This window comes from Dromiciops gliroides, chromosome 3 (genome assembly GCF_019393635.1).
Source record: "Dromiciops gliroides isolate mDroGli1 chromosome 3, mDroGli1.pri, whole genome shotgun sequence".
In the NCBI taxonomy this organism is placed as follows: domain Eukaryota; kingdom Metazoa; phylum Chordata; class Mammalia; order Microbiotheria; family Microbiotheriidae; genus Dromiciops; species Dromiciops gliroides.
Genome location: NC_057863.1, coordinates 625,440,192 through 625,462,656, shown reverse-complemented (window position 1 = coordinate 625,462,656; position 22,465 = coordinate 625,440,192). Strand labels below are relative to the sequence as shown.

Genomic DNA, 22,465 nt, shown 5'->3' with positions numbered 1-22,465 from the left:
GCTCCTGAGGAAGAGCCCGTCTCCTGGTACAGATCACAGCCCTGGAGAATTGTCTGGGGCATGGGTGCCTGAACAGAGGTATCCTGACTCCCAGGCCGACACCAGGCTTCCTCCAGTCTACAGGTCCCAACTACCAGGCAGAATGCAAACACTGTGACAGCAGGGGTGGCTTTGCTTTTTTCTCTCCATCTCTGGTGTGTGGTCACACATGGAATGGAATTTAATAAATACTTGCTGGGGTATTCTGGTTTGTTGTTGGTGGTGGTTTTTAAATGCAATACATAAGGCAGCACGGTGTCCTGAAAAGGGTACTAGATTTGCCATCTGAAGGCCTGAGTTCAGATCTTGGCTACCAGATGAGGAAGCAGAGAGATGAACCTGGAAGCATGGTCAAGGTCCAGCAGTAGGGCTGAACTTGATCCTGGAGCCACTGAAGATTCCTGAGCAGAAGTAACATGGTCAAAGGCCTGCTTTAAGAAGGTTACCCTGGCAAATGACTCAACAGCCTAAGCCGCCATGGCAGATCCGCAAGCATCAGCGCTGATCTCTTTGGACAGCTCCCCCTTTTTCCAATCCCTTTTCTCGGGGGCTGACTTTCTCTACAGAATCTGAGTGCATAGCCTAGCCTCTCTCCGAACCTTTCAGAATCTTTTCACGCCAAATCTAGGTTAATATGCCAGGCCGTTCCCAGCCTTTCAAGAGATATTCTATTGTCTACAGGAAATGAACATAAGGTGAAGTGACTTGTTCCTGATGACAAGTCTAGTAGATGGCTAAGACTTTATTAATCACTTCCTATGGTGACAGGCATGGCGCTAAGAACCCAAGATACAAATACAAGGATGAAAAAGGGCTCCTGCCCTCAAGGAGCCTACATTTAAACAAGAAATGACAATACACACGGGGCAGATAGAAAACTGGGGTGGGGGGGGTCTTATGGTGTGAGGATGGCCAGGAAGTGATGCATCACCTTGGTTCTGTGTGATTAAAAGCTAGCTATTATCTAAGCTTAGTGCACCAGAGGCAAAGTACAATGTTCTGATGGAAGAAGGAATAAGAGCACAAGCAGCAGGAGGTGGGAAATGTCAAAGGTAAGATGTGAACCCGGGTCTTGAGTGGCTCTAAGTTTAGAATTTCTACTATATCAACCCATTAATCCCCTCACTTATATTATAGCCAAGGAAAGTAAGACAGAAATTAAGCACTTTACTCCAGGACAGGAAGCCACATAGAGGCAAGGCCAAGAGAAGAATCCAGGAGCCCTGACTCTGGCCACCTGTTCATCTCACTATAATTCTGTGTTAAGTGATAGCTTGAAAAGCATATGGAATAAGGAGACAAGAGATAAAGTCCTTATCATTCCAACCAATTAAAACAATATTGTCAAGGGATCCCTGCCCATTCAAAATCTGCTTATTGAGCCAACTTCTGATCTCATGAAGTATTCATCTGATATGCACTGTGTAGGGTTAAGAATGCATTCACACCTATGACTAACAATTTTAGCATCACAGGACAGAACTAAAAGAGCCCTGATAGTAGGGGTCTATCCCTATAAACACTAAAGATTTCTGAGTCAAAGTTTTTAGAACTGTATGGCTCCCGTTCACCTGAACTCAAAAGTCTTGATTCAACAATGACCCTGGGCCTCAGGCAAATGAAATACCCCAGGAATCAGCTATCACAGAAAGGCAGAATTTTCTTTCATATATTTTGTAACCACTTGCTCCCAAGTAAAAGATAGTTTGCTTTTCAAATCAAAAGATTCTAATTTTATTTTATTTTATCATTTATTTATTTTGGTGAGGCAATTGGGGTTAAGTGACTTGCCCAGGGTCACTGTTAGTAAGTGTCAAGTATCTGAGTCCAGATTTGAACTCAAGTCCTCCTGACTCCAGGGCCAGTGCTCTATCCACAAAAGATGCTAATTTTAAAATTTTACTATTTTACAGAACTTTGAAAAAAACATTATAAATGATTACAAAAGAAATTAAGCATGCAACTATGAAAGCTACTTTCATACATAAGGTAGAACAGAAGATAGAGTACTGAGCCTGTAATCTGCAAGACCTGAGTTCAAATTGGGCCCTGAACATTGGTTGAACAACCCTTGGGCAAGCCAATTCACCTGTTTGCCTCAGTTTCCTCATCAGTAAAATGGGGATAATAATAGCATCTACCTCCCAGGGTTGTTGTAATAATCAAATGAGAGAATATTTTATAAAGTGCTTTGCAAACCTTACAATGCTATTTATATGCTGTCACTGTTTCAGTTTATATTGTGCAGCTCTCAGATATTTTTCATATAATCTAGTAATGAAAGAAATCTTCATATCTCTGCCAGTAAAGACAATTCTTAATTCTGTATCCAAGTAAAGTTCTTCATTTTAAAAAAAGTAAACAATTCCCACTGACTCCAACATACAAAAACCAACATGTCAGTGATTTAATGTTGCTCACAGTGCGGCAGCAAAATGTTGAAGGATGCACAGGTAACCGTCCCTCAGCTATAAACTATTTTGGTTTTTTAAATAGCATTTTCCCATTCTATATGCGATCTCCATCATTTTATAGATGAAGAAACAGCCCTAGAGATAATAGGATTTCCCCAAGATCCCACAGCTAAAAACCAGCAATTTTTCATGGACCACATTCCCCCCATTGGATCATAGCAACCACATCCTCCTTTGGCCATTCCTCATCCTTCACAAAGCACCTGGGGAGAAGAGGGAAGAGGATAAGCATTCATAGGGTGCGCACTATGTGCCAAGCACTGGGCTAAGCGCTTTACAATGATTATCTCAGTCAATGATAATAATGATAATAATTAACATTCATATAGCACCTACTATGTGTAAAGCACTTTATGTTTGGGCCTCACAACAATCCTGGAAGGTGGATGCTGTTATTATCCCCATTTTGCAGATGAGGAAACTGAGGCAGAGGTGAGAAGACTCGCCCAGGGTCACTCAACTAGTAAATATCTGAGGCTGCATTTGAACTCAGGTCTTTTTGCCTCTGGGCCTGGTGCTCTGTGCACTATGGTGCCCCTTAGCTGCTGCCCTAAGGATCTGAACACAGTGGGTGGTCAAAGTGAGGATTCAAAGTAAACTGTTATCTGGCCGGGGTGGTCAGGCTGTGCCATCACTGACAATATTGGTGCTTGACCAGAGCTATCCAACCCTACCCCCTGGTTAGATTCAGCTCTACTGGCTCCCAAAATAAAGGGCTCAGGCAGCTGCAGTCTTTATCTTCAAAGTTTCCTCTTAACTCTTCTGATTCGATTCAGGAAAAGGCCTCAGTTCAATGATTTTTAAAATGGATTCTCTCTCTCTTCATAACCATCCCCCATGTTCCTCATGCTAACCCTGTCACCTACTGACAGGATGAAAGAAATAGCCTTCCTGCTGCCTCCTCTCTCAGCTCTTCTTCCCCCTCCTCTCTCCCCATCATGTAGTTACCAAAAAACCCGCATGTGTAGACACTCCTCTGCTGCCCAGGGCATGGAGTAGCCTGGCATTTCACAGGGTCCCAGACCTGGGGCAGACTTTGGAGGTCAAGTCCAGAGGCTGTGCCTTCAGCCCTCCACAGTCCTGACCTGGATCAAAATCTAACTGAGAAATAATTAACAAAATAGATGTGAATACAGGAAGACATATGTCAATATGCAGCCCAAGGAATCCTTCTGTCTGGTTGAGGGCCCCCGTTTCTAGGTGCTATAGTCCAGCCTTCCCCTCCGGCCCCAGCTCCTTTACACACAAGGCTAATTCAGACAGGTAAGTGACTAGCCCGTGGTCACAGATGTAGTCACAGGCAGGACTGGCATCATGATGCCTCCCTGTCCAAGGTCCTCTGTCATCTGACTCGAGCCCACCTCCTTCATTTCCCACTGTTTTCACAGGATCGACATTACAGTCTAACCGAACAAAGAGCAGTTCTTGATTTTGTGCCACTGCCCTTTCCCACCTCTTGGAGCTCACAGACACAGTGCCTCCCTCTGGGAAATATGATCCCCTGTCTCTGCACCTCCTGGAAGCTCTCCCTTTATTCTAGGCCCAGCTCTTGGGCACTATATTCTCCGCCCCACCCCCAATCCATCCATCTCCAGTGGCTTCATCCTACATCCTTCCTCCCTTTCATGACAAAACTCCTGGAGAAATGAGAATCAGGGCCTGCACTATCTCTCCTTGTACTCTTTTACCTCATCATTCAACTGAAACAGAATTCTCCATGACTGGGGATCACCGTGCCAGATCTAAGGGCCTTTCCTCTGTCCTCATACCTCTCTATGTTGTGCTTCAAAGTTTGCAAAGGGCTTTACAAAGCTGATCTCGTTTGATCCTCACAAGAACCCTGGGAGGTAGGTGCTATTATTATCCCCCATTCAACAGACGAGGAAATCGAGGCACACAGAGGACTGGCCCAGGCACCCAGCTGGTGTCCAGTGTCCCCTTCCTGTACTGGAGGAGCCAATACAGAGGGCCCTCCTGCACAAGACACACTATCTGCAGATTCTGCAGTTTCCCTAGCTGTCCCCCCTTCCCAGAATGCCCCCTCTCCTCAGGCTCCCCGCTTCCTTCAATTCTCAACTAAAACTCCCCCCTTTCAGCAGAAGTCTTTTCCAGTGCCCCTCAACACCAGTTCCTTCTCTTTGAGATTATCTCCAATTTCACTCTGTGTGTGTGTGTTTGTGTGTGTGTGTGTTTGTGTGTGTGTGTGTTTGTGTGTGTGTGTGTGTGTGTGTGTGTGTCTGTGTGTGTGTGTGTGTGTGTGTGTGTCTGTGTTCATCTACCCCACCCCCTCTGTGACTTTGTTCTGGGCATTGTAGGCAAATCACTCCCTTTCCCTGGGGCTTGTTTCCTCAACTACTGAATGAAAGGGTTTCACCTCCTAACGTCTCTCTTAGGAGGGCGGAGAGGAGCTATCCTTGGTACTCGCCTATAAAACAGAACACACCATCTTTTATGATCTTTGCCCCTTTTCCTTCCTCCTTTTGTCATGGAGACATAGTGACAGTGCCATAGCTCTTCTTTATGGTTTATTTGATTTGGGGGGGGGAGAGGTTAATTCTTCTGTGCCAAAGACCCTTGTGCTATGGGTAGACATGTTTACTACAAGGCCCAAGAGAGGACTTCCTAGATAGGGTGTTCCCGAAATCCACCTTCTCAAGCAGACCATTAGGGCTTCCTGGGTAGTGCTGGTTTTGCCAGTCATCTCAGAGGTAACACCAAGTTTGAAAGTTCAATGATCAAGCCTTTAATCGAGGAAAGAGGAATTTCCTGAGTGATGGGCTTCCTGGCAAGAGGACTCTTCTGGACCTTGTACCAGGAAGAACTACAACAAGGCTTTCAAGTCACGATGTGGAGTGAAGGATGTGGATCGCATATTCTACTCTGAGTAATTGTGATGGTGCATGTGTCCAGTGGGAAGGGTGGGAAGGATGCCCCTCTAGCAGGCCCAAATAGGATTCCCAGCTTAGGGAGTCCAAACCACAGGGTAGCAAGATGAAGAAAGGATTTTTAAGACCCTGTGGAAAAGCGAGACTTTTAAAACAATACTGCACTGCTTGATTACAAGCTACTATGAGTATTTTATGTGCCGTCTATGTGGTTTATGGAATCCTATGACTTCTTCAAGTCTTTTGCATTTTCTATGATGGGAAAAAGGCAATCCTGTATCTGAGAAATGCCTTTGTTACTTTAAGTGTGTATACTGAACTTAAGGGACCTCATTTACCCACTTATGCAAAGACCCAGACATGAGAAATCAATTTTTGGCATCAAACTCTAAGACCCAACCCAGTCTGTGTAAGCTCAGACTTTGGGGATTTGGCCATGAGTTAAAATTATAAAGTCAGTCTTCAATTTAATAAGTATTTATTGATTTATGATAGTAGCCAAACTGCAAGCTGCATTTTATAGCTTCGCACAAAGCTTACAATTTACCTTTTTAACTCCACCTCAAAAACAAGCCCTCCACTCCAGTCAAGCTGACTGCACAACATACATTCTTGTATGTCTCTATCTCTTCACACTATTTTCCAAAGGCAGGAGTTTGCTTTCCAACTATGCAATGCCACTCATCCTTCAAAGTTCAGCTCAAATCATACTTCCCTTTCCCATGGAGTCTTTCTTGACCAGCTCAGCTTTTGTAATGTTAGTTCACATTTCCTACCTACCAATTTCCTCTTTTTTAATTTGTTTTTGTTGGGGGGCAGGGCAATGAGGGTTAAGTGACTTGCCCAGGGTCACACAGCTAGTAAGTGTCAAGTGTCTGAGGCCGGATTTGAACTCAGGTCCTCCTGAATCCAGGGCTGGTGCTTTATCCACTGGGCCACCCAGCAGCCCCCAATTTTCTCTTTTTAAATACGCTTATGGGCAAGAAATGTCTTATATTTCTAGAACTATATGTACTAATTATTGACACTGGAATTGGCCTTGGAGATTTGGCAGAGGGGGGCCGGGGTCTGAACCTTGGGTTTAACCATCACCTCCATACATACACACCTATGTATCTAGCCTAAGCCTGTCCTCCAAGCTTCAGTCCTGCATCACCAATTGTCCTGCAGACATCTTATATTCAGTTATACTCCAAACTGAACTCATTCTCTTTATTTGTACACCTTCCCCTCTCTTCCAAACTTCTCTCCTTCTGTCAAAAGCACCACCATCACAGTCTTCCAGATCTGTAACCTTGGCATTCTCTTCAACTCTTCCATATCTCTCGGTCCACATATCCATCTCTTCAATTTCCAAACCTGCCATTTCTACCATTACAACATCTCTCCCCTCACAGAGCTACCATCTTGGTTCAGGCTTTCATAATCTCTCCCTGAGATTATTGTAATAGCTCCTAAATGGTCTCCCCGACTCCCCTCCGATCTATCCCACACTGTGGCCAAAGGGTAGATCTAACCATGTCACTCCCATACTCAGTCAACTCCAATGGCTTCCTATTGCTTCTGGGAAAAATGAGAAATTCCTGTTTAGCTTTCAAAGCCTTACATGTTTTCTACCATCTGGCCCCAACACATCTTTCTAGTAATTAGACATTATTCCTCCTCCCAGACTGGCCATCTCCCACTCCACTCTGAGCCTCCCAAATACTCAGGATGCACTCTTCCTTACCCTTGCTTCATACAGTTACCTTCTTCCTTAAATAGCTCACATGTTTCTTGAGCAGGAAGTCTTTCTTGATCCCCACAATTGCTCGTGCCCTCTCTCCCAGAGTACCTTGCATTTGAATTTACCTACTTTGTAGCTCTTTCACTTACTCACTTCATATAATTTTGTATGTGCTTTCTGCCTCCCTGGTTAGAATGTGAGCATCTCAGGAGCCCAGATTACTTCATTCTTTGTACTTGCACGCCCAGAGTCCAGCACAGTGCCTGGCACACAGTAGACACTTACTAAATATCGGTTGATTGACAGGGAGTTCTTGGTGTGGATGCTCCCTCCATCACCAATCTATCAGACGCAGGACCTGAACCCAGGTCTTCCTGATTCAAGGACTGGCCCACTATGCAAAATAACCTCTTGGCCTGGAAAACTATCCGTTCAACTATTTGATCCTTTTCTTCAGTAAGTGTTGCTAACAAGATCAGGTTACTTCTCTGAGGAGCACCTAATGTCTCCAGAGAGGTGTGTGGACATAAGACTGTTTTAGACTACAGTGCTGCTAACCCCTCCACCACACCCTTCTGTGACAGATTGAAAATCTCTGGAGTGGGTCAATGGCTTCATCAGTCACTTTTTGGTATCTCTGACTTACACAAAAGGAAAAATAAAAACGACACAGAAAAGGAAAATGTATGGAGATTAAGCAGTTTCTAATTTATTTCATCTGAATCTAAATAAAGTTTCCTATATTTAGGCCTATATTTTACAACATAAGCCATTAGCAGATTCTGCAAAACTGTCAAATCCTCAAGCTGGGATACAAAAGGAAAAGAATGGGAGATGCTGACCACTTCCTAACATCCAAGAGAGAAAAAGCTTTTTAATCAATGCACAAAGGTGTTTATACTGATTTCCAAGTCTGATCTAAGCCAGATGGGTCACAGAATTCACCCATTTTAAAGATCACTAACAATCCTTGTGCCTTAGAACGGACCTTTATTGGATCTACAAGTCATTTAAATGTTTTTTACTTTCTTTCCCATAAATACTAGTGTTTTGACAATAATTTCGAGCGTCATCAAAACTTTAAAATCATAGTTACTTTTTTAAAAAAGATTTTGTATTTTCTTCTGTTTTTAATATTACCTCTGTTTCCCAATGTCTCTCTTTCCCTCTATGAACCATTCTTTACAATGAAGCATGAAACAGATTACTATTTTGATGTGATTCCTCTGTATTGGAAACAGTAGCTAGACAGGAAGCCATCAGTCAAAAGAACATACTGTTAACTAAATTTAAAACACTAGCAGCCCTGGACAAATTAAAGCCTGCAAGTCAGCCCCAATCAAATGCAATCTGCTCTTTGGCAGTAAAATAAATCAGAAGACTACCACATCACCTAATCTGACGGGTCTCTGCTTTGCAGAGCACAAACAAACTCCAGGTAAACAAGGAGCCATGAAAGGACAGCTATCCATCTACCCCTCACAGTTAGTTTATATTTTAATTCATTTTTTTAAAATAAAGGAGTTGTAGTGATTGAGATCTACAAGACTTTATTAAAACCTGTACTTGTAAATCAGACCAGAGAAGGAGAGTGTGCATCCTCAATCAGGAGAAGCATCTTACAAAGTGAGTAAGTTAACTAACTCTAAAGGCTCTTTGTTAGTGTGACCACATTTTTTTGTTGTTGTTTTGTTTTGTTTTGTTTTTGTGGGGCAATGGGGGTTAAGTGACTTGCCCAGGGTCACACAACTAGTAAGTGTCAAGTGTCTGAGGCCGGATTTGAACTCAGGTACTCCTGAATCCAGGGCCAGTGCTTTATTCACTGCGCCACCTAGCTGCCCCCACTGTGACCAAATTTTAACCAACATCCTACTAAGCTTCTCACACTTAACCACCCACACCAACTAACGCTGCCAGACAACTGAAATCACTATTCTTTGCTTCTGGGAGACTAGAAAAAGAAGGTGGCAGGGTGAGGCAAAGAACAGTTTATAAAGAATCTATTCTATTCTACTTATAAAAGGACAAATAAACTTCATTTCTCTTGGTTTTGTCCCAAGAAATGTATCAGATGGTTTTGTCATCAACACTGCTCAATGCTCAAGATAAGTACTTAATTCATGAAAAATAAAAATAAATGGTGACTGGGCTGCTATTCACGTCATAACAAATTATATCCCCAATAAAACGTTTTTATTTTTTCATGAAACTTTTCCACTGATTCATTTTTGCCTTTCTATCTCCAATCACTAACACAGTACTTGGCATATATTAAATACCTGTTGAAATAAATTCTTGGTAATGGTATTATCAACTACAATACTGAAAGAGATAAAACTCTTATAATGCTGAATTAGACACAATGCCCAATATTAGGCTTCAGAGCCTTCCTCGACCACTTGGATAACCTAGTTAAATACTCCTTGAAGACAATGCTCTAAATTGTGGTTGAGATGGACAGAGGCACTTAAAACCAAGCAAAGAAACAGGCAAGTAATTGCTTTTTAGTTCAGCAGATGCCCTGGAACTGCTGCTCTGGTATGCACATTCCTCCCCTTGTTATTAAAATAAAAAATTCTATTCTGTATTTTTTACTTTTCAGCAAAGTGACAAGACACCTTTTAATCAATGAAAGTTTACTAGTAACATTCTGGATATTAAGGGAGTTATTTTTTGGTGACATAAACCTTAAATTCTATTAAAACTACACAGCATATTTAATTAGTAAAGGAAAAAGGTATTGTTTTATTAATGAAAATTTGTTCCTAAAACTTTATCCCATCCCACTCATCACTCCTCCTCTCCACCCACAAACAAAACCAAAATAATTGCAAACACCATTTTTCTCAAAGTATGATCTGACGTTTTGGCTGAGCCATTTTCAAAATGGCTACTTAGGAAACAGTCCCTGGTTTTCCTTAATTTACTCCTGAAAAAATGACGTTATTTCTTACTGTGTGTATATGAAGGTAAAATAGAGGAGATGGGAAAAGATAGTGCATTCTGGAATTAAGTGACTGGAATTAACCCTCTGGAATTAACTGGGTCTTATCTTTTTGTTACAATTTTTTTTAAAACTGGGAAAACAAGTGACACAATAGGTCAATAAGAAAGCTTTTTATTCCAGCCTTAGTGTTAATTATAACTACAAGTAATATGTGGCACATGATTATGTGTTTGGGAGGAAAATTTAAAACTCTTAGCTTTCTGATCAATTACTAATTTAGAACAGGCAAGGATCTTAGAGATCATCTAATCCACTGAGACTCAAGAGAGATAAAATAATCTGCCTGTTACCAGCCAAGGAGTAATAGCTCAACTGGGATTTTAAACTTGCTTGTATTCTGATTCCAGGGCCAATGGTCTTTACGCTATTCCTATGGGGTCAGCAGGGTTCTAAAACAATGAGGGGAAAGGGAAGGGCTTTTTGTTACTGATTTACACTCCATATGGCAGGCATCAACAAACAATCCCTAAGGTTTCTAGTGGTCATTCATTTCTAACCAGCATTACACACCGGATGTCAATTCTGTCTATATCCATCTAATAAATGCAAACAGCACCTGTATTACAGTGGTTTGGTCAACACTGAACACTAAACACATAGGGACTTTATTGAAAAATAAGCCACAGAGACAAAGACACATAACACTTAGTCTAAATGTTTAATATGCACAGAGGGAATGAGTATGGCATGCTAAAAATAATTTTGAATCTAGAGAGGATCTGTAAACAATTTTCTTTAGCAGAGCAATTTCATAAAACCGATGCATATTTACACAGTAACATGAGAACATTTTCTCTATTGTTTGTCTAATTCAATCATTTTTTTTACCCTCCATACTCACCCTACCTGACCCCCCCCCAGGAAAAAATTATGAAGGTCTGACTTCACCACTGATTCTAAACAGCCCAAGCTAATTTCCAGGCTACTTTTCTGAAAATGTGATTTGGCACATTAGCCAAAGACAAATATCTGATTATTGGAAAATTAATGTATGGCATTCTATGCTCAAGACCAACTGAAATAATAAATTATCTACAGTGAGCTTTAAAAATAAGAATTTTTGTATTTGAAAAAAGTTGTCCAAAAGACTGGTAACAAATATTTTGAAAAAATGCAGAATGTCAAATTTTAAAATCTGATGCAAATGAATATAATTAACCATTATATTCTTCCATCTGTTCAGAGAAAAGGAGTGCACAATTAGCACCAGTGCACAAATTAAAAAAAGGTCTGTTTCTCCATTCCTTTCCAAATAACAACAAAACAGGAACAGACTGAGTTTTAGAACTTCTAAATCTTGGTGAGATTATATGCTAAAAAATCCCCAAAGCAGCTACAGAGAATTTACTGTCTCCACAAAGTCACTACATCAAGAAACAAAGGTTAGTAAGGGAGAAAACAGAAAACTTAAGATAAAATGATGATACTACAGATGAAATGTTTAATTTGCTCAAAGATTTCTCCCCCCAGCTATCTGAACTTTGGGTAGTTTGAAAAAAAACCTGAATGGTAATCACTGAAATATTTACTGTCTACACATGAGCACATCCAGAGCAGGAATGCGCTCATTGAATGGCTGTCACATTCAAAGAAAATCTATCATAAAGAACAGCCTTCTATTCAGATAACTGCTAAACTGAACAAGAAAAAAAAAATCTGGCACCTACATCCAGAAGCCAAAATTACTGGCAAAATATTTTCAGAAAAGGTCCCCAATACAAGTGCTAATGATACAAAACACAGGTCATACAAATTGCCTCCTACCTAATTCCAGTCTTTAAAACAAAATACGAATTGCTTTCATACCTGCAAAGCGAAGAGGTGCGTCCTTATCCAGGGCGATCAGAGGTGGATCCAAGAGCACTGTGTTGTCATTTTCTGTGACTATACCATGATATGTCGTTTCAATCCACGGTTTGTGCTTGTTAACTGTAAAAGAAAAAAAGAAAAAAAAGGGCGGGGGAAGGGGACAGAGACAGGAAAGGATTACATGGTTAGAAATCTTATTTTATTCGCTGAAGAATTAAAAATACATTTTCAGACGGAGCCAATGTGATGAATTGCTTTTGCTTATTTGTTGTATGAGGGGACTTCTAATTTTACAGATCAAAGAAAAGAGTATTATTTTAAAAGAAAATAAAGAACTCAGAAAGGGACCCAAACAGAGTCATTAAAATAGTTCATTGTTTAGTTCCTAATAAAAAGTTTAAATTTAAAATTATTTAACCTTACAACTTAATATGTTTCCATTTATATGACTAAAATGAGACCATCTGCATCTTTTTTTCCTTTTTCTTTTTCTTTTTCTTTTTTGGCGGGGCAATGAGGGTTAAGTGACTTGCCCAGGGTCACACAGCTAGTAAGTGTCAAGTGTCTGAGGTCAAATTTGAACTCAAGTTCTCCTGAATCCAGGTCCAATGCATTATCCACTGTGCCACCTAGCTGCCCCCTATAGGAGGCAATAATTGAACATTGATCGGGCACTGCATTGCAGACAAAATTGAGGGAAGAAATAGTAGTATCATACAAAATTAAAGTAAGAGATTCATGAATACAAAACAAGAAATTTAGGGTATGTCAAAATGGGATTTCATTGGGGGGGGGGGCAGCTAGGTGGCGCAGTGGATAAAGCACTGGCCCTGGATTCAGGAGTACCTGAGTTCAAATCTGGCCTCAGACACTTGACACTTACTAGCTCTGTGACCCTGGGCAAGTCACTTAATCCCCATTGCCCCGCGCAAAAAAATTTAAAAATTTTAAAATGGGATTTCATTGGTCAAAGGAATTCCCAGGTAAGAAAACTTACTCAACCAATATGAAAGCTGTCTAGAGAGGGGGCAGGTATCAAACAAGTGGCCCCTGTCAGAGCATGCCCCAAGCAGATTAAATGCAACTGGGGATGAAGTATTTTTTAACAAAATAAAATAAAAATACAATGAAACACAGATCATCTGAATCTGTGGTTTTGTGGCCACCAACAGGGATCTTTATGATTCGATTTTGGTTCAACACCATTGAGTTCTAGAAAACAGAGAAATGAAGTGACTCCCTTGAATGGGCCCCCAATGTGTGTGTTCAAGGCCAGGTTTGAGGCTAGATCTCTATCCATTATACAACACTGCCTTAAGTCTTAGGAAATATCCCCAAGATCCCCAATGCACAGGTTCTGTGGTTGTTATTTTTATTGTAAGGACATTGTCCTAGACACAAGCCAATCCCATTCCTTATGATGAACTCAAGCCTTTGCTTTGTACTGTTTTTCCTTATACAACTCCCCTATTTCCTTCCCTAGATCATCTCCTCACCCCACCCCACACCTTTATTCAACACCTCCATTTCCTTCCCTTCCCCCCAATTAATTCAACAAAGCTTGAGTTTACACAGAAAAATCGTCACTGTTATAAAGCTTCTATTAATTTATAACTATTGCGTGTATTCAAAGAACCACAATACAAATTGGACACGATAAAGGCATAGACACAAAGGATTATGTAACGTGAAAATCCTTTCTGCAGGGAAGGCTCCGGGAGCTTCTTGAAGGAAATTACATTTGTTTTTGTTTGTTTTGTTTTGTTTTGTTTTGTTTTGTTTTGTTTTGTTTTGTGAGGCAATTGGGGTTAAGTAACTTGCCCAGGGTCACACAGCTAGTAAGTGTTAAGTGTCCAGGGCTGGATTTGAACTCAGGTACTCCTGACTCCAGGGCCGGTGCTCTATCCACTGCGCCACCTAGCTGCCCCCAGGAAATCACATTTGGATTTCAACAGTCCAGTCCAGATATGGGAGCAAGGCCAAGGGGATGCTAGGAGAAGGGGACACTGAGCTGAGGCGAGGTGAGGAGGAAAGGTCAGCATCTGTGGGGGAAATGAAATGCAGTCTGTCTAGAAAAGGCTACAAACCGATCTTCCACAGAAACAGGCAGTGGAAGGTCTTGAACGCCAGGCTACACAGCTTGGACTTTACTGTCCAGGCACTAGGGAATCACAAAGGGGTTTGTGCGAAGGAATAACATGAGCAGATGAAGGTTAAACCTGGCGAGAGCATAAAGAAAGGAGGGGAGCCACCAGAGGCCAGGACAGCTGCCAGGAGGAAATGAGAGCCAGGCCGAGGGTGGGAGCTGGGGGAAGAGGAAGAAAGGACAAATGGAAGACCGACTGAACCCCTAGCAAGTGACGAGATAAGGAAGAGGGGGAGATGAAGCTGAGTGAATGGGAGTGCCCCTGAGAGAACAGGAAAATCAGAAAGCCTGGACTTTGGGGAAAAGGCCTAAGCTCAATTCAGGAAGGACTGAGCCTGAGCTACCATCAAGATGCAATTGGAAATACACAGAATACCCAGACTGAGGTGGGTCACAAAAATGGATGGTCACTGTCCATGTTCACCTCTTTGATGCTCACTGGTTCACCGAGGGCTCCATTCACACCTTGGTTTCATAAGCACCAATTTCTAGCCCAGGATATTCAAAGATCCAGTTCGACAAACATTTCTTAAACTCCTGTTATGTCCAACGTACCGAGCCAGGCTCTAGCAAAAACTCAAGCCGACTCCAGGAGCCTATGGCCTATGAAAATAGGACAGGATTTCAGAGGAGAATGAACATCTGAGGCCAACCTGGGCCAAGTCTTCTTCAATCTCCTGCCTTCCTTAAGCAAGCCAGGCCTTTTGGTTAATGATATAGATGATGGAGAGAGAGATATAGACACAGATCTCCTGCATACAAATGTGTGTCTACTGAACAGGTATGGTGAAGGATACCTTGAAACAATGTATCTACAAACACTCCACTTAAAAAACCTAACTCTAATAACCACCCCTAAAGGCAGAACCTCTAGCACAAAAATGAAGGTTAAACTGACTGGAGGTTAAACCCATTCAGTGGTCAGGAAAAGCAGGGCTGCAGACTCTTACACACAGTAAGCCTTAACAAAACTGGGAGCTAAACTGAGCTGAGATGCCACTTTACACAACCGGGATTTTCTCTCACAAATTATGACTGTATTAAGACTTATGCACACGACTCCCTTCCTGACTATGTCGAAATCACTTAGTAGGTGGATGGCCCTGTAAACTCACCAATCCAGTCACTACTTCACTGTGGCTGCCTACTCCAGGCCCTTTGAGCCTGGGGACTTTTGTCAATGTTCTCCCATAAATCCTCCACTGACCATGCTGGAAACTTACCGGTCAGTCTCTGAACATTATGTGGATACCAACGAGGCACATAACCTTGGACGGCCTTTGCTCTAATGACATGACCAGTCTTCCTCCTTTTTCCAGTCGTAGATCTCTGATAAATATCCTTTACAGTCTCCTATCAACACCCTAAATGCCCTTTGGGTGACCCTCAACTACATATTCCTTCTTTCATATTAAAAAAATCCTTCAAGAATAATGGCAGTAAAAACGTGCATCACCAGTAAGCAAACACATTAAGGCATTTCAGTAGGGTCTTAGCTTTAAACCCTACCAAATCACAGATCAGCAGCAAACCCCCTTTAAGATGTTTTCATTAAATAAGACCATGAGGTTTGAGGTGGTGCTGTTCATCATTTCAGTTGTATCCAACTCTCTGTGACCCCACTTGGGGTTTTCTTGGCAGAGATACTGGAGTGGTTTGCCATCTCCTTCTTCAACTCATTTTACAGAGGAGGAAACTGAGGCAAGCAGGGTGAAGTGATCTGTCCAGGGTCGCACAGCTAGTGAGTGCCTGAAGTCATATCTGAACTCAGGAAGAGGAGTCTTCCTTCCTCAAGGCCCAGTGCTCCATCTACTGCAGCACCTAGCTGCCCCATCAGCAGTTTCACCAAAATAAAGAAACTACCAGGTACTTCTTTCATATAAAAATAAATTAATGCCTTTCTTTTCAAAGATTTTAAACCATTTTTTAAAAAGACAATTTTGCCCAAACAGGCTTCATTTACACAAGAGGTAGAATAACAACAATAATAAATGTATAAAGTATTTTTGAAAAGCATTTAAAATGCATGATCTAATTTAGGCCTCCTAACAACCTTGAATGGTAAATGCTATTACTGTCCCCATTTTACAGATAAGGAAAGTGAGGCTAAGTGACATGCCCAAGATCACATATCTATTAAGAGCTGTGATAAGAGGATTTTTCTGGCTTGGCTCTAGTATCACCATTTCCTCAAGAGACACAAGGTGCTTCATTAGCAAAAGCATACAGAACTTAGTGGAGACATCAGAGTTTGGTGAAAGGAGAACTTCTGGCTCAGCTTTATTACCTCAATTTACTTAAGATGAGTACGTTAAGTGACTAGGTAAAACTGACATTAATGGTTAGTCTGCAAATTCTAGTTCTAACCTTAGTGTTTACTAACCAGTTTATCATTTTTCCTCATTTGGATCTTTCCCTTCTGCTCTGGTCTTTGATACATAAATAAAGCTTGACCTTCCCCTTCTACCCTCTGTAAAATTCCATTCTGTTCTTCTGATGTAACTAAGGTGCTAAGACTGAAGCTCAGGGCCCACTGGTTTTTGTGCAATGGTGGGGTCTATGATCAACAAATAAAAAACTGGTTATTAAAATATTTCTGTATGTTGGTAAGTACAACTGGCAGCAGTACCTATCAACAAATTCTTGGATAATTTTTATGTACTCAGTGCCCAAGATGTGATTCGAACTCAGTTCATGCCCACTATGCCAGGCTGCCTCTCTCACGGATGTGTCAAAAGTCAGGAAAACTGGTACAAGTGTTCCAAGTTATGAGAAACCGAAATGAAAAAAGATTAAAACTAGTTCTAAGATTGAAAGCAAAATGTTTCTCTTAGTTAAATTAAAGATTACTCAAATTCAGCTGATAAGAACTGACACGGAGTTACTACCCAGAGGGCAATGGAGAAGGATGTGGAGGTATAAGGAAGGAATTACAGAGAAGAGTCAAAATAAAAGAAATTCATGAATGGAAGATGATTATGGGTTGCTCAAGAGGGGAGGAGGGGTAACCAAAGGACAGTCTATGGGTTCTACTGGAATCCTCATGATGTCAACAAAAGCTAAGAAGGTTGAGGTCCCTTAGACCTCTTGAAGAGAACTTATGGGAAGAAATGGACAAGAATACCACAGACTCGGAGGGTGTGGATGGAATGGCTGCCTTCTTCATGCTCCACCAGCAGCTCTACTTGACTTCTACTTCAGGGAACAACATGCCACCCCCCCCAATAATCGGACCCCCTGAAATCTCACAGCCAGGAACAATGACTCAGGTCTGGATATTCTCCACCTTAAATCCCCCTCAATTGTGTCTGCCCTCTGATTGCAGGGCTGGGGGGTAAAGAACTAAACTCCTCCCAAAGCCTTCCTTTACAGAGGGCTCATAACTCCATTCTCCAACAGCAGATCGACTCCATGCTCCCACACAGGGTACCCCGGCTCATCTCCCTTTTCGGCTTCCTTTTGTGGGCTGTCTTCCCCTACTAAACTGAAAGATCCTTGAGGACTGGGACTATCTCTTTTTCTTAACTGTAAACTCAGCACTTAGAATGGTGTCTGGCACATAGTAGGCACTTAATAAATGTTTACTGAATTGAATCGTCTGTTGGAAAGCATGCACGCACGCGCGTGCACACACACACACACACACTTCAACAAAATCACATATCCTTTAAGATATGTTAGTATTTACCCAAATCTCTTGCTTATGATAGAGGAAACCTGTAAATTCTGGTTGATAGGAAACAGGACAAAGGGAGTGGGGATTCCTTGGAAAAAGAAATAGAAAAAGACCAGTGACTGGGGGAGGAAGGGGGCAGGATTAAGAAACAAAAACACCTAGAGTGCTGTTGCATTCATCCTGAACCTGAAACACCTAGAGGACAACAAATTAAAGATAATGATAATGGATAATGATTCATTTAGGGGAGAATAAAAAAATAACTTAAGGTGCCAGAGGGCAGCAGTTTCAGCCTGAATCTAAATGTGGCACCTAAGAAATCAGTCCAGAAAAGACATGAGAAAGATCTTTTGTCAAAGACTAGAGGACTGATGAGTGAGACAGCCTGATTCCAAGAGAGAAGAAAAGAAACACCAACTCCCTACAGCTGGAAAAACTGTCCAAGGTGACTACAACTGGATCCCTTTGCATCATCTGCAGCCCTCTCCAGTTTCACAAACCCGAAATTGTTTAAATATAACAGAGCTTCTTATAATCTGAATAGTCATTTAATGTGAGTATCTGGATGAATCTCATAAAGAAAGTCACTGTGATTTAAGGGGTAGGCCTATTTAAATATTTGAGTATCTACTCTCTACAAGTCACTGGGGTAGGCACTAAGAGATGCAAATGGCTCAGATAAGGCATATTTCCTGACCTCATTGAACTTATACTACAGCAATACAGAAAAAGCATTACATTTATTCTGCTTGATACCACAGAAGAAAACTAATAGCCATAAGGGGGAGTTACAGAAAGTCAGATTTGAGCTCAGGTTAAGTTTTTTAAAAACACCCCAAAATGGTGCTGTCCAAGAGCAGAATGGGCTGTCTTGGGAGGCAACAGGCCTTTTAAAGGTCCTCAAAAAGGGGCTCCTTTAGAGGTGATACCTGTATGGACATCTAGTAGACTGCATGGCCTCCTAAGTCCTCTCTCAACATCTGAATTCTAAGATTCTGAGGTAACCCCTCAATTGGGCTTTAAGGATAGGTATGGGAACGGCATGAGCAAAGACAAGGGAAGGAAAAAGAGCAGCATGTTTTCAGGGCACAAAGATTAGTCAGTCAGGCCAAGGCTTGGACTAAGTGGTAGGTAGTAGTATGATGTAAATAGGTCAGAACTTTACTTGACAGTAAAGACAGTAGGAATCTATCTGAGTTTGGGGGCTGATGGTTAGATGATCTTTGTGTAAGAAAGGTTTGACTCAATTCACCTCATACATACCAAGCACCTACTATGTGCTGAGGATACAAACAAACGTTAATAAGTCTCCACCCCTAAGGGCTTTAAATGCCATGCTGAACAAGTTTTGTTTTGTCCCAGAAGCAATAGGGATCCAAGATTCTGGAACAGGGAAGAGACATGATCAGACTTGTCTTGGCAACTGTGTGAAGATGGAAAAAAGGACAAGAGTGGGAAGAAGACTATTGCAACAGTCCTGGGGACGGTAATTAAGGTCTGAACTAGGTGACGTGAGAGGTGTCATGGAGACAGAACTGCTAAGACTTGGCAACTGACTGGCTATAGGGAGTGAAAGAGAATGAATAGGGCAGTGATGACTCCAAGATTCCAGTCACCCAGATTCAAAAGCCTGTGTTATTCTCAACAGAAATAGGAAGCACAGAGAAGAAGATGGGAGTGTAAGGGGAAGGCAACAATATAAAGGATGGATTGGAAGGGGGAGAGGACAGGTCAGAAACCTGTTAGGGGAGCAGCAGGAATCGAGGGCCAATCATAGAATGGTGGCAAGAGGAACAGGAAGGGATAAAAGGCAGTGTTCCCAACTCTGCCACAACTGAACACATCCTTTGGGCAGAGAGACAGAACAAGAGCAGCAGGGAAACGAGTGGAGCCTTCCATTTGCAATGACCCTGGCATTCTGTCATACTGGCAATATCAATAATGATCAATAGTGATCACCAAGCTTTATCTATAAATCAGATCTCTCTCAGTGCGATACACAGAAATCATCAGTGAGAATCCCCTTCAGCCTGTCCTCTCCCAATTACTATTAAATGTCTCCCCTCTTGGAGCTACTCTTGATGTAAGGCACGACAGAGAGTTTAACAGAATGACTAAATATGAAACTTGCAGGTTAATCTGGTGGAATCCAGGATTATGCCAGCCAAGCTCAAGCCGGGAAGCAGCAGCCAAGAGGAAGGCTGCCTGTCCATCCTCGACAAAAAGCCTAACTGGAAACTGCACAAAAGCTGGTCTGGACAAGTCTGGCCGCTGGGGTGGGGATGGGGTGTGTGTGTGTGGGGGCTATCTGAGCAACCACTAGAGCCTGTCTACTAAAGGTCTCCAAAAGGGGGAGGGCAAAAGGTTGACATTTGTGATGGTGGATGAAGTGCCCACGCCCCTGTAACTGCAGGTCACAGGACCAGATTTCAAGAGGGAAATCCAGGAGGTGTTATGGTAAAAAGGTGTTCTTCATTAGGCAGAAACAATGCAGGCTGCGAGCTGTTTCACCAATATCCGCGGATGGAAAGATCATGAAATTATGTCACCATGATGCAAAAGAATTTTTAAAATGAAGTCTAAGGAAAGTCAACAGCATTTCTTAGTATAAATGCACAGAAATGGCGAGTTCAATGGCATTATTATTGGAGTTACTCGATGCCACTCCTTAGTTTAAGGTTCTCCCCCTTGTAGTAGCAGCCTGGTAGGCCTAGGTCCAACCCTCATGCTTTTGACACTTGAAAAATCTGTGATTTCATGCAAGTAGGTACTGCCTCTACCCACCCAGACCACAAACACTCTTCAACCCAGGCAGTCCTAACGCTTGCTGTAGCCAAAGAATTCATCACACTCCCGCCAACCTCTCCAAATCTAACTAGCCTGGCCCTTGGACAACAAGCACATGGTTCATCACTAGGCCTATACTGCAAAACAGTTTTCAATAAAAATCTGTAAACATTGTAAAATGATGAGGAATATCGCAATATTTATATACATCAAACATAGCAACACAACCAGAGATTTGAATGGACAACCAATTTACAACTTGTCTCCCATCCAAAGGAATTATATTGCTGGACAAATCAGTCAGTTAATAAATATTTATTAGGCGCCTACTATGTGCCAGACACTGTGCTAAGTGCTGGGGATATAAAAAGAGACAAAAGACAGGCCTTGCACTCAAGAAGGTTACAATCTAACGACAGAGACAACACAAACGAGTATGTACAAAGCTATATATAAGATGTGTGTGCCGGTGTGTGTGTGTGTGTGTGTGTGAGAGAGAGAGAGAGAGAGAGAGAGAGAGAGAGAGAGAGAGAGAGAGAGAGAGAGAGAGAGAGAGAGATGTGTGTACAGGGTGGGCCGAAAGTCACAAAGGGGTTTCAATATTCAATATTTAATAACTTTTTGTTTTTAATTTACAATACCATTGCATCATCTATGGCACATATAGGAAATGAATTTCCATTACGTGTGAAAAATCAAATCTTGTAAATGGCAAAAAAAAATGTTTAAATAATTTTCAAAAAGTTATTAAAACATCATGGCCTACCCTGTCTGTATATGTATATATGTGGGTGTGTCTATAAATACACATACACACAGATGTGTAGATACCTGTGTGTGTGTGTGTGTGTGTGTGTGTGTGTGTGTGTGAATATTTAGGAGAAGGAAGCACTAGTAGAATTAAGAGGAGATGAGAAAGGCTTCCTGTAAAAGATGAGATTTGAATTGGGATCTAAAGTAGGCCGGGAATCCGGGGGGCAGAGATGAAGAGGGAGCCAGTCCCAGAAAATGCCCAGAGTAGATCAAACTACCTAAAATCAAACCATGCCAACATCCTTATCTAGGTATGTTTCTGTGACTGCTATAAAGGCCCAAAGCAAATAATTCAATGTTCTAAAGTGTAAAAGAAATAAAATTCACAAAGAGACTCGTTAATTCCAAATGTCATTGTTTATTTCCAAATGTTTTCAATTATGAGCACAACTATATCTAAACTGCCCCCTACACTGGCGGTAGATTAAAGGGATTTAGCCAGTTCTAAAGAAAGCATGAACTTTTCCATATTTAATGAGTGTTATTAATATTTCATCGTTCTATTTGCATTATAAAACTTCTATCATTGTTCAGGGACTGCATTTCTGGGGAAGATTTACAAAACTACACAAGGACTTCCTACTAAAATGGCTGCCTCAAAGGAAGCAGGCTGTCTGCCTCTCCCAAGCTCACTCCAGCAAAACCCTGAAGATTGTCCTGTACTAAATAATGATCAAGAAACTTGAAGGGAGAATAGAATAAATGACATCTTCTACCCCAGAACTGCACAAAATGTCATGCAAGAGACCACAGGCAACCCCAAAGGGGGAGCCATTCAAAGGTAGTGCCAGCATGACCAGAGATGGAACACAGAGGGGCTCCCCCGAGAAAGCCCCGGAGGGTCTGGGATCTTGGAAGCCTCGGGGAGCAGCAGCAATGGGGCAGCTCAGAATGACAGTCCAGGCCCAAGGACTCTGGCTTTCCTAACTCCATGTCCCAGAAAGGACCTTGATGATCCAGTACTCCCAACTTCTCAGATCCAGGGGACCCTAACCCCAGAATGTAGAAGTCTGCAAAATCACCCAGAGCTCCCTGGGAGAAACCAAAGAGGGCAGATGGCCCCAACCATAGCATCCAAGAGTGCAGCAAGGGCAGAATCTGGC

General features: G+C 41.9%; 1 protein-coding gene across 3 annotated transcripts in view; it reads right to left on the bottom strand.

The window, feature by feature from the left end:
* Nucleotides 1-22,465, bottom strand: part of CLSTN1 (calsyntenin 1) — a 90,954-nt gene that overhangs the window by 30,685 nt on the left and 37,804 nt on the right. For all 3 annotated transcript variants that reach the window (XM_043993126.1, XM_043993127.1, XM_043993128.1), the window contains exon 2: nucleotides 11,938-12,060. In XM_043993126.1, coding sequence (XP_043849061.1) covers nucleotides 11,938-12,060 — 123 coding nt within the window. The remainder of the gene's footprint in view (nucleotides 1-11,937; nucleotides 12,061-22,465) is intronic.